This window comes from Sceloporus occidentalis, unplaced genomic scaffold (genome assembly GCF_023333645.1).
Source record: "Sceloporus occidentalis isolate IW3139 unplaced genomic scaffold, rSceOcc1.0.p SCAF_5, whole genome shotgun sequence".
Lineage (NCBI taxonomy): Eukaryota > Metazoa > Chordata > Lepidosauria > Squamata > Phrynosomatidae > Sceloporus > Sceloporus occidentalis.
This window is the reverse complement of record NW_028316985.1, coordinates 23,718,904-23,732,294: the sequence shown is the minus strand read 5'-3', so window position 1 is coordinate 23,732,294 and position 13,391 is coordinate 23,718,904. Positions and strand designations below refer to the sequence as shown.

General features: G+C 38.3%; 1 protein-coding gene across 6 annotated transcripts in view; it reads left to right on the top strand.

Annotated features, from left to right (window-relative positions):
• Nucleotides 1-13,391, top strand: part of LOC149311767 (diacylglycerol kinase iota-like) — a 303,704-nt gene that overhangs the window by 142,793 nt on the left and 147,520 nt on the right. For 5 of the 6 annotated variants that reach the window (XM_089527871.1, XM_089527872.1, XM_089527873.1 and 2 more), the window contains exons 6-8: nt 3,326-3,391; nt 7,715-7,786; nt 8,559-8,675. In XM_089527871.1, the coding sequence (XP_089383997.1) occupies nt 3,326-3,391; nt 7,715-7,786; nt 8,559-8,675 (255 nt within the window). The remainder of the gene's footprint in view (nt 1-3,325; nt 3,392-7,714; nt 7,787-8,558; nt 8,676-13,391) is intronic. The other variant, XM_089527875.1, reaches the window with a different exon arrangement.

Below are 13,391 nucleotides of genomic sequence, written 5' to 3'. Positions count from 1 at the left end.
AAATAAATAAAAACAAGCAATAATAAAAATTAATAAAATAAAATAAAACAAGCAATAATAAAAATTAATAAAATAAAATAAAACAAGCAATAATAAAAATTAATAAAATAAAAAATAAAAACAAGCAATAATAAAAATTAATAAAATAAAAAATAAAAAGCAATAATAAAAATTAATAAAATGAAATCAAACAAGCAATAATAAAAATTAATAAAATAAAATAAAACAAGCAATAATAAAAATTAATGAAATAAAATAAAACAAGCAATAATAAAAATTAATAAAATAAAATAAAAACAAGCAATAATAAAAATTAATAAAATAAAATAAAAACAAGCAATAATAAAAATTAATAAAATAAAATAAAACAAGCAATAATAAAAATTAATAAAATAAAATATAACAAGCAATAATAAAAATTAATAAAATAAAAAATAAAAACAAGCAATAATAAAAATTAATAAAATAAAAAATAAAAAGCAATAATAAAAATTAATAAAATTAAATAAAAACAAGCAATAATAAAAATTAATAAAATTAAATAAAAACAAGCAATAATAAAAATTAATAAAATAAAACAAAAACAAGCAATAATAAAATTAATGAAATAAAATAAAAACAAGCAATAATAAAAATTAATGAAATAAAATAAAAACAAGCAATAATAAAAATTAATAAAATAAAACAAAAACAAGCAATAATAAAAATTAATGAAATAAAACAAAAACAAGCAATAATAAAATTAATGAAATAAAATAAAACAAGCAATAATAAAAATTAATGAAATGAAATAAAACAAGCAATAATAAAAATTAATAAAATGAAATAAAACAAGCAATAATAAAAATTAATGAAATAAAATAAAACAAGCAATAATAAAAATTAATAAAATAAAATAAAAACAAGCAATAATAAAAATTAATAAAATAAAATATAAACAAGCAATAATAAAAATTAATAAAATAAAATAAAACAAGCAATAATAAAAATTAATAAAATAAAAAATAAAAACAAGCAATAATAAAAATTAATAAAATAAAAAATAAAAAGCAATAATAAAAATTAATAAAATTAAATAAAAACAAGCAATAATAAAAATTAATAAAATTAAATAAAAACAAGCAATAATAAAAATTAATAAAATTAAATAAAAACAAGCAATAATAAAAATTAATAAAATAAAAAATAAAAAGCAATAATAAAAATTAAAAAAATTAAATAAAATAAGTATTTTATATTTTAAAAAATAATTTAAAACCCCCAAAATACCAAGGCAGACCTAATGGCCACTGACTCAGCTTTCCTCTTCTTCCTCCTCCTCCTTCTGTGGCCCAATTCAGGCACCCTTCCTCCAGCTCCTTCCTCCTCCTCCTCCTCTCCCCCCTCCTCCTCCTTAGGATGCCTGGCGCGGGAGGAAGGGAAGCGGGGCAAGCGCGCGCGCAGAGGGAATGGGGCAGGTGCGCGTGCTGCCACTGGCCCCTACTGAGGCCTGGGCAGCGCGCAAGCCCTCCCAGTGGGGGCGTGGTGGCAGCGGCGCTTCTGCCGCCAGCCCGCCGAGGAAGAGGACGAAGGCGGAGCCGGAGGAGGAGGAGGAGGTGGGTCGGCGCCGCAGCAGCCGCATTAGCGGCAGCGGCAATGGCCGGAGCGGACCCCCCAAACCGGGAACAAGGCACGGGTGGGGGCCCAAACCGGACCGTGACCGGGAGGGGCCCCCCGAAACCGTGAATGGCACGGGGGCCGCCGGGTTATGGCAACCCTACCTAAGCCATTAAGATTTTTATTTTATTTTTTAAATGTGGCTTCTCATCTGGAACCTAAAATGGTACAGTCTATTCTACCATGACTTCATTCCCACTGTTATGTGTTGCATAGACCAACTAAACGTCTGCATATATGAAGAGTTGAATGTTTTACAGTTGTCCCTTCCCTTATGCGGGGGATCCATTCTGGACCCCCCCCCCCCCCGGCATAAGGGAAAAAACATGGATGCTCAAGCCCTATTCATGTGAATGGGGCTTGCGTCCATGGCAGCATGCACACCATTGCCTTTTTAGGTCCCCAGGGCTGCTCCTTCTGATGCGGCTTCCAGCGTTATGCTGGAAGCCGCGTAAGGTGTGCCCACATATGATGTGGGCACATTGTATAGGAGCAGAAAAGAACTGAGTAATTACACAAGAAAAATTTGGAACAAAGGAAGAAGAGGAGGAGGAGAGAGGGAGAAGCAGTGGTGTCAGGGATGCAGGGGGTGAGGACCGCACCAGGTGACACCATAAGGGGGCATGACACCACTTCTCCTCATGTGTCTTTTGGCAGAAACGGGGTGCGGCATTCATCTGCTTCCCTTTAAAATGCTTTAAGGGATGGTGGGGATGGGGTGAAGCTCAGTGGGTAGAGAAAGGAGATGCCCCAGAATTTTTTAAAAAATTAAAATTTCAAATTTCAAAATGTTAATTTTTTAAACAAATTAATTTTCTGAAATGTTTAAAATAATCTTTTAAAATTTTCTTTAAAACATCACATTTTAACCCAGTCTTCACTATGTATATGTAAATGCATTTAGGTTGTTTGTATTATGTTGTAATTTGAAGGTATAATTTTAGTTTTGCTACTTGTTTATGTCACAACTATTAGCATTACATCCAGTGGTAATTACAATTTACAAGTAACATCAATGGAAAAAAAAAGCATTACTAAGGAGTCCATATGGTGTGAAATGGGAGGATGTCAGTGGAGGGGTGTGTGTGACACCATAAGATACTACTCTGGGTGACACGAACCCTAGGGATGCCACTGGGGAGAAGCATTTAGACCCAAAGAAGCCAGTCATTAACAAGAATGAGAACAGGAGTAAACAGAAGGACCTTAGGACAAACTTCACCAACCAAGCTAGCATGGCTAGCAAACCCATCAATGGTGTTGGAAGCTGTTTAAGAACATATCTAGATGGCCTTGGATTGCAGAAGGCTATGGCTAGGAGATAATTTAGGGAATAGCACAAATCATTTGGAAATTACTCAGTGCAGCTGCCATTGCCCATGTACACAGGAACCAAGGAGTATTGTAGTCTGAATTCCAAACATCAACATTTCCCAAAATATCTCTGGTCTTATCCTAATTTTCCATGAGGAAATGACTCCTTCTTATTTATACTTCACAAGAGCTGGCTGTCTTTACCCTTTCTTTATAAAATTGTGATTGACTTTCAGTCATTCCAGGAGCAATTTTTATGATGCCATGTGAGAAGTGGTTTGGAATATTTTATATGTTTCTTTTCTCCATGTCCTTTATTTTTTTTTATTCTTGTTTATGCTGCTTGCCCCTGCAGAATTTTGTCCGACACCACTGGGTGCACAGGCGGCGGCAGGAGGGGAAGTGTAAGCAGTGTGGAAAGGTAAGGCGAAGAGCCCCAAAATGTCAAGGTTTGTGAAGCATTTCAATGTTCTCTTCTGCTAATTTCCCCAGTGACATCATACTAGTTTTCTTCAAGGATAAGAGTCCCCTTGCACCCAGTTCTTCTTTTAAATTATTCCTTAAATTTGCTCTGTCACATCTTTTAATTCTTTGGAATGTTTTTATTTTATTTTACATGTGAGTGTGTGTGTGTGTGTGTGTGTGTGTGTGTGAGAGAGAGAGAGAGAGAGAGAGAGAGAGAGAGAGAGAGAGAAGGGGGGGGGGGCTTAGGAAAATCAACTTTCCAAAGTAGGAAGACATCCAAAGAAGGAGACTCCACCACACTTACCCCATTGTCTGTATGGAAGTGAGACTCAACTGTTAGTCCATTTGGCATATTTGTGTGAAATGTGAAATGGAGGAGGCATCTTCTTGTCCTTGGCTCAGGCACCTAAATGACTTGGACAGGGTAGGCATAAGTGCAAATCAAAGGAGTCTCAATCCCTGGATTCAGAAGTCCTTTTACCCAGTTCATTTCTCATTTATTTGGTGAAACACAGGTAGGATTCAGCAAAACCATAATGAGACAAAGATGTACTGCATGGCCAAATCTTTCCACACATGCCACACTTCAAGATTACTAGAGTCTTATCTAGTTTAAGACTGCAAAATCTTAATAAAGCCTTCCTGCCCCAAAGCAGTTCATCGACATGGCATTCAAAACATTATTAATTCTACATTTCTCAAACTGCTTATACGTACAGCTCATCTTTTAATATTCATTGTCGCTCCAGTTCTCAGTTTAGCAAATCTGAAAAATCAATTTGCAAGTACTGTGGAGAAGAAAAAGAGCCCAATTATCTTCAAGGAGCATCTTTACCTCTCACGTCATCCAATCCACTCAGCCTGTTCTGAATTATTACTTTTCTCTGAAGACAGATGATTTTGCAATCTTTCTCTTGCTCCCCCTTTATCTCTCATTTTTTAAAAAGGAAAAATAAATCCTCAAACTTCTTATCTTTCAACATGTACCAATTAAATAGTTCATGCAATTTTTGAAGCTCAGCCCTTCACTTAATTCCTTTAATGAATCATCATGTTACATATTGTATGGTTATAGGTGATTAGTAATGTCAGATTTGGTTATGGTGGTTTTAAACATAGAGTACTATTGATAAGGCTAAATGAGGGTTTCCAGAGAGTATCTGTGTATAAGAGGTTCAGATTTCAATAACAGTTAACTCCAATTAAAGCCACGACAACCTGGCTTGATGGCTGAAGCTTGTCAGAAAAGAGTTGTCTTATAAATTTGTAGCACAACAAATACATGTTTTATTGCATTGTTTTGTCAGTATTGCTGGCAGGCAACATTGTCTTTACCCCGCAGCTGAGAACTGTCAACCTCTCTGAGTGACAGGGTTGTCCTTTCTGTCTTCAAGACATGGGACATGGAGGCTAGAGGACACACTGGAGAGCTGGAAGCATGTTTTTAGTTCCTAGATTTCTCCACTGTAATCTTTTATGATATATATTGCCACAAGGCCAGTGTTGAAGAGGAGGAGGTACTGGTGGCAAAACTACATGAGATGGAGCCAGGGAGCATAATATCCAGGAATGGTCATGGTTAGAACTGATATACTACAGTCTAGAAATTTCTTTGGGGAGGGGACAGTTTTTGCCTCCCTGAACTCACCAGCATTTATATGGAAACCCTGCTTCCACTGAGTTTTCCTTATGTAGTAGCAGAAGTGGGAAAAACATGATTTTCCTATAAAACAAAACATGCTCTGCACATGTCTTGTTGGACAGTGTAAATACACCTTTTTCCTCCTATCAAATGTGAACCATGTATAGGACCTCTCCACAGGGCTTACATCATGTTTTTTCTGAGCCACTGGTTATGAACTCAAAGGGTGCTCACCAATGGCTCCTCCTCATGCTGGAGAGAAGTGATGTGCCACAGGGTTCTGTTCTGGGCCTAGGGTTATTCAATATCTTTATAAATGACTTGGATGATGTAGTAGATAGCATGCTTATTAAACTTGTTGATGACACCAAATTAGGAGGGGTAGCTAATATGCCAGAGGATAGTATCAGAATGCCATGGTTTTGTGATCCTTTAGATACATCCTGTATCTATAGAAGCTGGTAGAGGGGAGCCTCCCTTCTCTGCGGGTGCATGCACGCTGTAGAAATAATGTAGTTTGACATCACTTTAACTGCCATGTGCCCAGTCTACAGAATCCTGGGATTTGTAGTTTTATGAGGCATCATCACACTTTGACAGAGAAGGCCAAAGACCTTGTAAAACTTCAAATCTCAAGATTCTATGGGTGGTGCTATAGCACTTAAAGTGAGAGCCCTGGTGGTGCAGTGGTTAAATGCCTGTACTGCAGCCACTCATCACAAACCATAAGGTTGCGAGTTCAATACCAGCCAAGGGCTCAGGCTCGACTCAGGCTTGCTTCCTTCCAAGTACCCAGCTTGTTGGGGGCAATTAGCTTACAGTTGTAGAGACTGCTTAGGCGGTATGAAGTGGTATATAAATGAAGCTGCTATTGCTATTGCTGTGTCCAGCTGCATTATCTCTATAGCGTAGATACCCCCTAGGGAAGCAGTTAGAAGCAGTTGTTAATATATAAATCAGCAAATCTTGCTTTGGATGATCATGTAGACTGTATATTTTCAGTGTTATAGATCTTATACAACCAGAAGGATCCACCTCTTTAGAAAGTAAAGAATAAAAGAAATAATAATAATAATAATAATAATGATAATAATAATGCGACTTCATACAGCAAGGTGATCTTCTCCCTAGCCAATGCTTTATTGCTTCTCATTCCAACTTCTTCCTTTCAAAGGATAAAGGAAATCACTCCTGAGATGAAACAGTAGCCAGATGAAAGCAATGAAAAAGCATTTCAAGATGAACTGCCTATAAAACTGCAAGCTTTCAGTGTTGTCAGAGGTCATCAGTCACATCTGTGGCTGTAATTGGAATGGCTAAATATTTTAATAGACATGAATAACATGGACATGAATAATGTCTACCGAGCTGCTGGCCAAACCTGCTAGGGGTTAATCTTATGACATGATTCAGGCTAAGAATGAATTACCATTAACCTTGTCTACTTGAATTAATTTTACATTTTACTTTCCTCTCCTGTTTCACTTACTAATGCTCAGAAGAAAAGAAGAAATGGGATTATACTGGAGTGTGTGTGTATGTGTGTATACATATGTTTATGTACCAGGGCTTTGATCCAGTACATCCCTTTAATGAAGATGGCAACAGTAACAAGAATAATGATATTTTGAAACTAAGGCCCAGTACAGACTGGCGCTTTGCACCGGTCTAGGGCTGATTTTAGGGTTTTGTAGGGTTGAGCGTCCGCACGTGCCCAGTCCTACCATTGCTTTGCGAGTGCCATGGTTGCGTGTGCCCGTCCATAAGGGCATGCAACAATGATGTCCATGCCATGTGGCGCCCAAACAGCGAGCACACCAATGGCACCTCACGCACAGCGGAAAAAGAACCTAGCAGGAGTGGGTTCTTTTTAAGCCTTACAGAGGCTGCAGCATTTGTCTGCTGTGGCCTCCATCCGGGGGAGAAAGGGGTGGCGTATCACTGCCCCTTTCTGCCTACCTGTCTGTATCTCCCCAAAGTCACTCTCTTTTTGCCCTATTTCTTCCACAGACTATCATTATACAGCCCTTGTTGGACAAAATTCATCAAAATTTGGTTTAAAGACAATGAAAAAAATTACATTCAGGTTCACTTGCAGGAGAAAATAAAACATTACATGTTGGGTTTTATTCATTTATTTATGGGAGAAAATCTACACTTTAACTACATCTTTCCCAAGGTTTTATAGCTTGGAAACATTATTTTTGGACAACAACTCTCAGAATCCCCAGCAACCATGTTCAATGCCCAAAATGGTTAGGGGATTCTGAGATCTGTAGTAAAACAAAGAAGAGGATTGTTTCCCATCTCTGGCATTTTACTGTTTTCATGCAGTTTATTACTTCCTCTAAGTATGACCAAGGTCTTCTGGTTCTTTTCAGAGACCCACAATTTCACTATCCTGCAAGAACATATTGATTTTCTCCTCATTTAAGGATGTGTCATTTCCTCACATTTTGAATCAAAGGAATGAAAAAGTGAATGAGTCTCACATCTCCATAACTGTCCTTCAGTAAATGTCTTTAATTTAGCTCACCTGAAGCATATCACATCAGACAAATCAAATGAACAACTTTAGATCCTTTGGGATAGATGTGGTTGTTAGTAGGTACATATGAAGTCTTCTTGTCATTACAGGGTTTTCAGCAAAAATTCTCCTTTCACAGTAAAGAGATTGTGGCCATCAGCTGTTCATGGTGCAAACAAGCGGTAAGTAACTTTTGCTCAAGGATAGTGTATAAATATCAACTTGGCTTTAATGGTTTTGCCATGATGCCACGGGTAGCATCTCTACAGCTTGGAAGTAACTGGTTACTTTTCTAGTGACAAATGTCCAATAAAAGATAACAAAAAATAATTATTATTATTTGCTATCGAAAAGGAACAAAATTCCTACTAAGAATGTAATATTGTCAGTCCTCAAAATACTGAGTTACAGCAAACAAGTGTTAGTTGTAGCATGTCATTTCTAAGCAATTATTACGACATCTATGATGATGAGAAGGAGGCCTTGTTCTGCCCATCTATTACATGGCCTTTGGAATGTAATTAGCATGGAGATCAGTATGTGTACATTTAATGGGGAAGAATTTTATATCTTAGGATGGAAGGTTGTGTTAGATGATGAGGGAAAAGAGGTGTGTGATGTATCACACAGTCAAACTAGATGTAATAGAATAGTAGTAGTACAAGTGAGCTGGGCTTGACATGTATTCCAGTAGGGTATAACAAGTGCGATTAGGTGGTGGAAGAGGGGAGCTTCAATTCCTGCTTCGGTGTATTCTTTGTATATAGACTACTATACTCATTAGATAAAAGTGAGTGCTCTCTTTGCCCTGAAGATGCTACAGAGTGATGGAATGAATCAGTATTTGTAATTACTTTTTTTTTTTTGGTCTTTCCCTATCCTCTTTCCCCAATCTTCAAATTTGTCTTCTGGAACTCTCCATCTTACTGATGCCTCTTGTTTTGCTTCATCAAGTTTCACAACAAAGTCACTTGCTTCATGCTGCAGCACATTGAGGAACCATGTTCCCTTGGGGCCCATGCAGCTGTTATCGTACCCCCCACCTGGATCATTAAGGTGAAGAAACCTCAGGTAACTGCATGCCAATGTTTGTATTTGACACTGTGGATCACCTTGCTTGGCTTAATCTCCTTCAGGAAGGCATGTCTCACTCCCCTTGGCCCACGGACCCTCTGCCAATTGCACTCATAATTGTTATAAGAAGCCATTGTTATGCATTTCTGGTTACTTCCTCTGAAAGAGAAAGGGCTCTGGTAGAACCCATGCATTGCATGCCAAAGGTCCCTGGTTCAATACCTTGGATCATCATCCCTTGTAGGAAAATAAAGGATCATTCCTGAAGCCCTGGAGAGCCACTGTCACTCATTGTTGACCATACTAGGATGGATGGGCCAATTGTCTGATGCAGTATAAGACAAGGGTGGGCAAGTGTAGAAGATGTGGGGGCCAATTTTGTTTCTTGCAATACCAGAGAGGACTGTACTGCAGGCCACACCTTTAGTTTCTATTTCTGAGTATTTCTTGACAGATTTCAGGCTTTTTGGAGGGTGTTGGGAGGGCTGTATTTTAACTATTTATATCAATTTTAGATGGTTATCATCCCTGATAAAAGACAACTTCCTAAGCTCCCATGTTTCTTTCATGATATTATTTTGGATTGGAGGAAATCAGAATGCTAGGTTATCAGGTGGTTGTGTGTTGCCAGCAGTGGAAGCTAGTGGGGCAGGTTACCTACTCAAGGTTTTATTTCATACTTTAAGGACACTGTAAAGTAGCTATCCAAAGTGCTGAACCTTTTTTGGAGATATAGGGCTCGAACAGACAGGCCAAAATAAAGCTGCTTCAGGTCACTTTGGAGATATCCTGTTTAAATGGCACACACATCTTAAGAGGCCAGAAGCTGCACCAAAGCTGCACTCCAGTCCTTAGGACTGGAGTGTGGCTTTGGCATGGTTTCTGGCCTCTTAGGATGCATGCATCATTTAAACAGCATACCTTCAAAGTGACCTGAAGCAGCTTTATTTTGGCCTGACTGTTCAAACCCATAGTTCAGCAACTTGGGTTGCATCTGCACTGCAAAATAATCAGTTTGACACCACTTTAAATGCCATGACTCAGTGCTATGGAATTCTGGGAATTGTAGTTTTGTGAAATATTTTGCTTTCTTTGTCAGAGAGGTCTGGTGCCAAAACAAACTACAAATACCAGATAGCATGGAGCCATGGCAGTTAAAGTGGTGTCAAACTGGATTATTTCTGCAGTGCGGATGCAGCCATGGATAGCTCTTTTTATAACTCATACAAAAACCCAGAGCAGATTCATCATTTAACTGACATAGAAGTCAGCAGTTCAGAAGTAATCGTAACATTCCCCTTCCCCCCCTTTCTGTTATGGAGGAATGGTGTGAATGTAATTTATGAAAGTATGGAAATACTGGCAACTTAATCTTACAAACTGATGATCTTGCCTATTTCTTTTAAACAGATGTGGGGAAAAGTCCCCAGTCAGAGCTTTTGGTAATACTCTTTAAATCTGTTAGTCTCTGTATTCTAGTTATAAGTGTGGCCAAAACTGAAAGTGAGTATGGCTGCAGCCAAGAGTCAATGGTTCATACTCAAAAGAGAGCAGGGTTGTTGGTTCTTTTTTTTTTTGCAAAGTAGACAGAGTTTACAGAGTGATTTAGAGTCCACATGACCCTTGGCCAAGCTTGGAAAAGTTCCTTTTTAGGACTATACCTGCCAGAAACTCCCATCTTCTAAGTCCTGCTGTAAACTTTTCTCATCTCTGTTAACCCCTGCTTTAAAAGTTCTGTAGGAGTAGAACAGGGAAGTGCATGAGCCTGAGGCTCATTGTAGCTTGTTCTTGTCATGCTAAATGATTAGAAGTGTGTCTAAATCAGATTCAGATGCCAAATGTATTTTCAGTCCTTTATTATGAAGTGTTAGAAAGGTGAAATATTGAGAATGCTGATCATTTCCAATCCTCACTGGTTGCTTCTGGATCAAGCCAAGAGTGAGGCAAAAATGCAGGGAAGTGATCTTTTATCTGATCCACTTGTTGCCTCTTTCACCACAGTATATAAAGAGAATCTATCAGGTGAATACAGCATCCTGGGAATAGTGTTTCTTTTTTAAAATTTATATTTAGGTGTCCCTGGCTGGTGACCTGTGAGAAAGGTTGCCAGAATAAAAGCTAGAGAGAGATCCTGTACCTTTAATGATTGGGTAGAAGAGCAATTTCAACAGTTCTTGCTTGTCATCTGGTTACATGAAAAGCAACACCTACATAAATTCTCTCTTCTTTGTAAACATTAAAGGTACAAGAGCTCTCTTCAGCTTTTAATCTGGTAACTTTAACTGTAGGGAGGCTTTTATTGAAATGTTGCCTGTATGCATCTGGAATGGTTGCTCTTTATTGTCAGGAAAAGTATATATTTGCTATTTGATTACATTTACTCTATATTGTACTCTTCCTTTACAGTTATATGAATTAAATAAGACAATAGCTATATATTAATTTTTATTACATGTTGTGCTTATTTATTAGCAATTTAAGCATGCCGAAAAGTTCTCTCCACTAACAATAAAACAATGAAATACAGCTGCTACCAATAAAATACAGTAATTGCTAGAAAATGAAATTGTAGTTTGCCTCCATCCATTAATTTTAGGATTGGCAGATTGAAAACTGGAGAGGGATACCAAACCTTTAATAGTTGTGTAGGAGACATCAAGTGTTGATTGTCATGTAGGAATGTAATTCTTTACTAATTTTCTTCTTGAAAGTAGCAATAAGTAATTGCAGCAATTTTCAACAATTTATTGCTGAATTTCAGTAATTTCAGCAATATAATAATAATAATAATAATAATAATATTTATTTATATCCCACCTCTCCCTGTATTGGATCGAGGAGGGTAATAAAAGCTTTGAAAAATCATGCCATTTTCAAAACCTATTCACAATTCAGGACTTACTCTGCACAGAATTTGCTTGTGGTTGTTTTGTGCAGAAAACAGCATTTTCTCTGCAGGACTGTGCAGAATTCATGTATGAATTCTTTTAAATGAACAAAGGGGCTGTGTCGACCGCCCCCAAAATGGTGGTCTGTAGCTGCCCCATTACTGGCCGGATTGGTGCTGTGGCAACTGAATGCTGTGGCCCCAATCCAGCCTAAAGGGTGTCACAGCCATGGTGGCGTGACTTTGTGATGCCCTTTTGGTGCTGCATCATCTAGAAGAGTGCGCGACATCATGGCGTGAAGGGGAGGAGCCATGGCATCCAGCGTGAGGACACTGCCCCATGGCTCCATCTACAGGCAAACACAAGTTGTGAACTCACGTATAACAGCTTTAAAGAAATATGATGAGTCAGAATTTAATTTTAAGTGGCATCCAGTTTGTCTGACATACAGACCAACAATGCCCCTGGCAAGGTTTCTGTGACATAGAAAAGCAAAATGTTAGCTTTTATCCAAAATTTCCTAACATTATCTAGGATATCTTATAAGTCTTTATATGTCTCTGAAATATTTAGGCTCCAGTCTAAAATGCACTTAGTGCTTAGTAAGCCACATTGAATATAATGGGACTTACGTCTAAGCAAAGACACAGAGTTTGGATTTTTTCTCTTTTTAAAAAAAGACGACATGCTGGTATTCCTGACATGACTCACTAGAAAAGACAGTAGTTCTTGGTAAGGTAGAAGGCATCAGTAAAAGAGGAAGACCACATTCCAGATTGATAACTAAATCAAGGAAGCCAGGGCTCTGAATCTACAAGACCTGAGCATAGCAGTTGATGATAGGGGGACTTGGAGGTCTCTCATTCATAGGGCCACCATGAGTCAAAGTCAACTTGACAACAACAGCACAGCTAAGAGCATCTTTAGCTGTGGGTTGCTTTTTGTCTTGTTCCAGTCTTGTTTCCCGACCTGGATTATCTTTACAGCATTTCCTATTCAGATAAGTGGAATACAGGGTTCATTGACTCATATGGGCTGAGTTAAAGATTCTGCAGCCTAAAATGGATGGAGAGGATTATACAGCTCTCTGGGTAGTGTTGAATTGCAATTTCCAGAGGATCTAAGCAACATAGCCAATGGTGAGGAATGTTGGGAATTGTAGACTTATAGAGTCATAGAGTGTTGGAAGGGGCTTCTAGTCCAACTTCTTGCCAGGGCAGGAATCCACAACTAAAGAATCCTTGAGAAGTCATCATTCAACCTCTGATTAAACATACTGACTCAAGTTCAACAACATCAGAAGATCCATACAATTTCCACTCATGGACTAAAAATGGTTGTTGTTGGGAAATGAGGCAGGGGGAGAAAACAACTGTATTGTAAGGATCCTAGCACTAAGAGGAACTTCAATAGAAGGCTGATTTTTGTCCTGCCTCTACTTTTTTTGGGAGCAGCAGGCTTGGGAAGCCAAGATGATCAACATGAACAGTGGCTATGATCTTGTGCTACAAAAGGCACACATCGCTCTCCACAATCTTAGAGCAAGAGGGAGGGAGGATTTGTCAGAGGTGAGGTGAAAGTAGAACCGAGACACTTGGGTGTGCCCACTGTGATTCCATTTATAGTATTTCAGCAATGGACATTTCCATAATTCAAGTTTTGACTGCATGATCCATCTCTAACTCACATCACAGGGTTGTTGTGAAGATGCTATGAGCAGGAGGAACTGAGCCATCTGTGCTGTAGTGAAGGGAGGGTGGGATAAGAATGTAATCAGTAGCAAGGCATGTGCTTTGCATTCATAAAGTCCCAGGTTAGAGCTGTA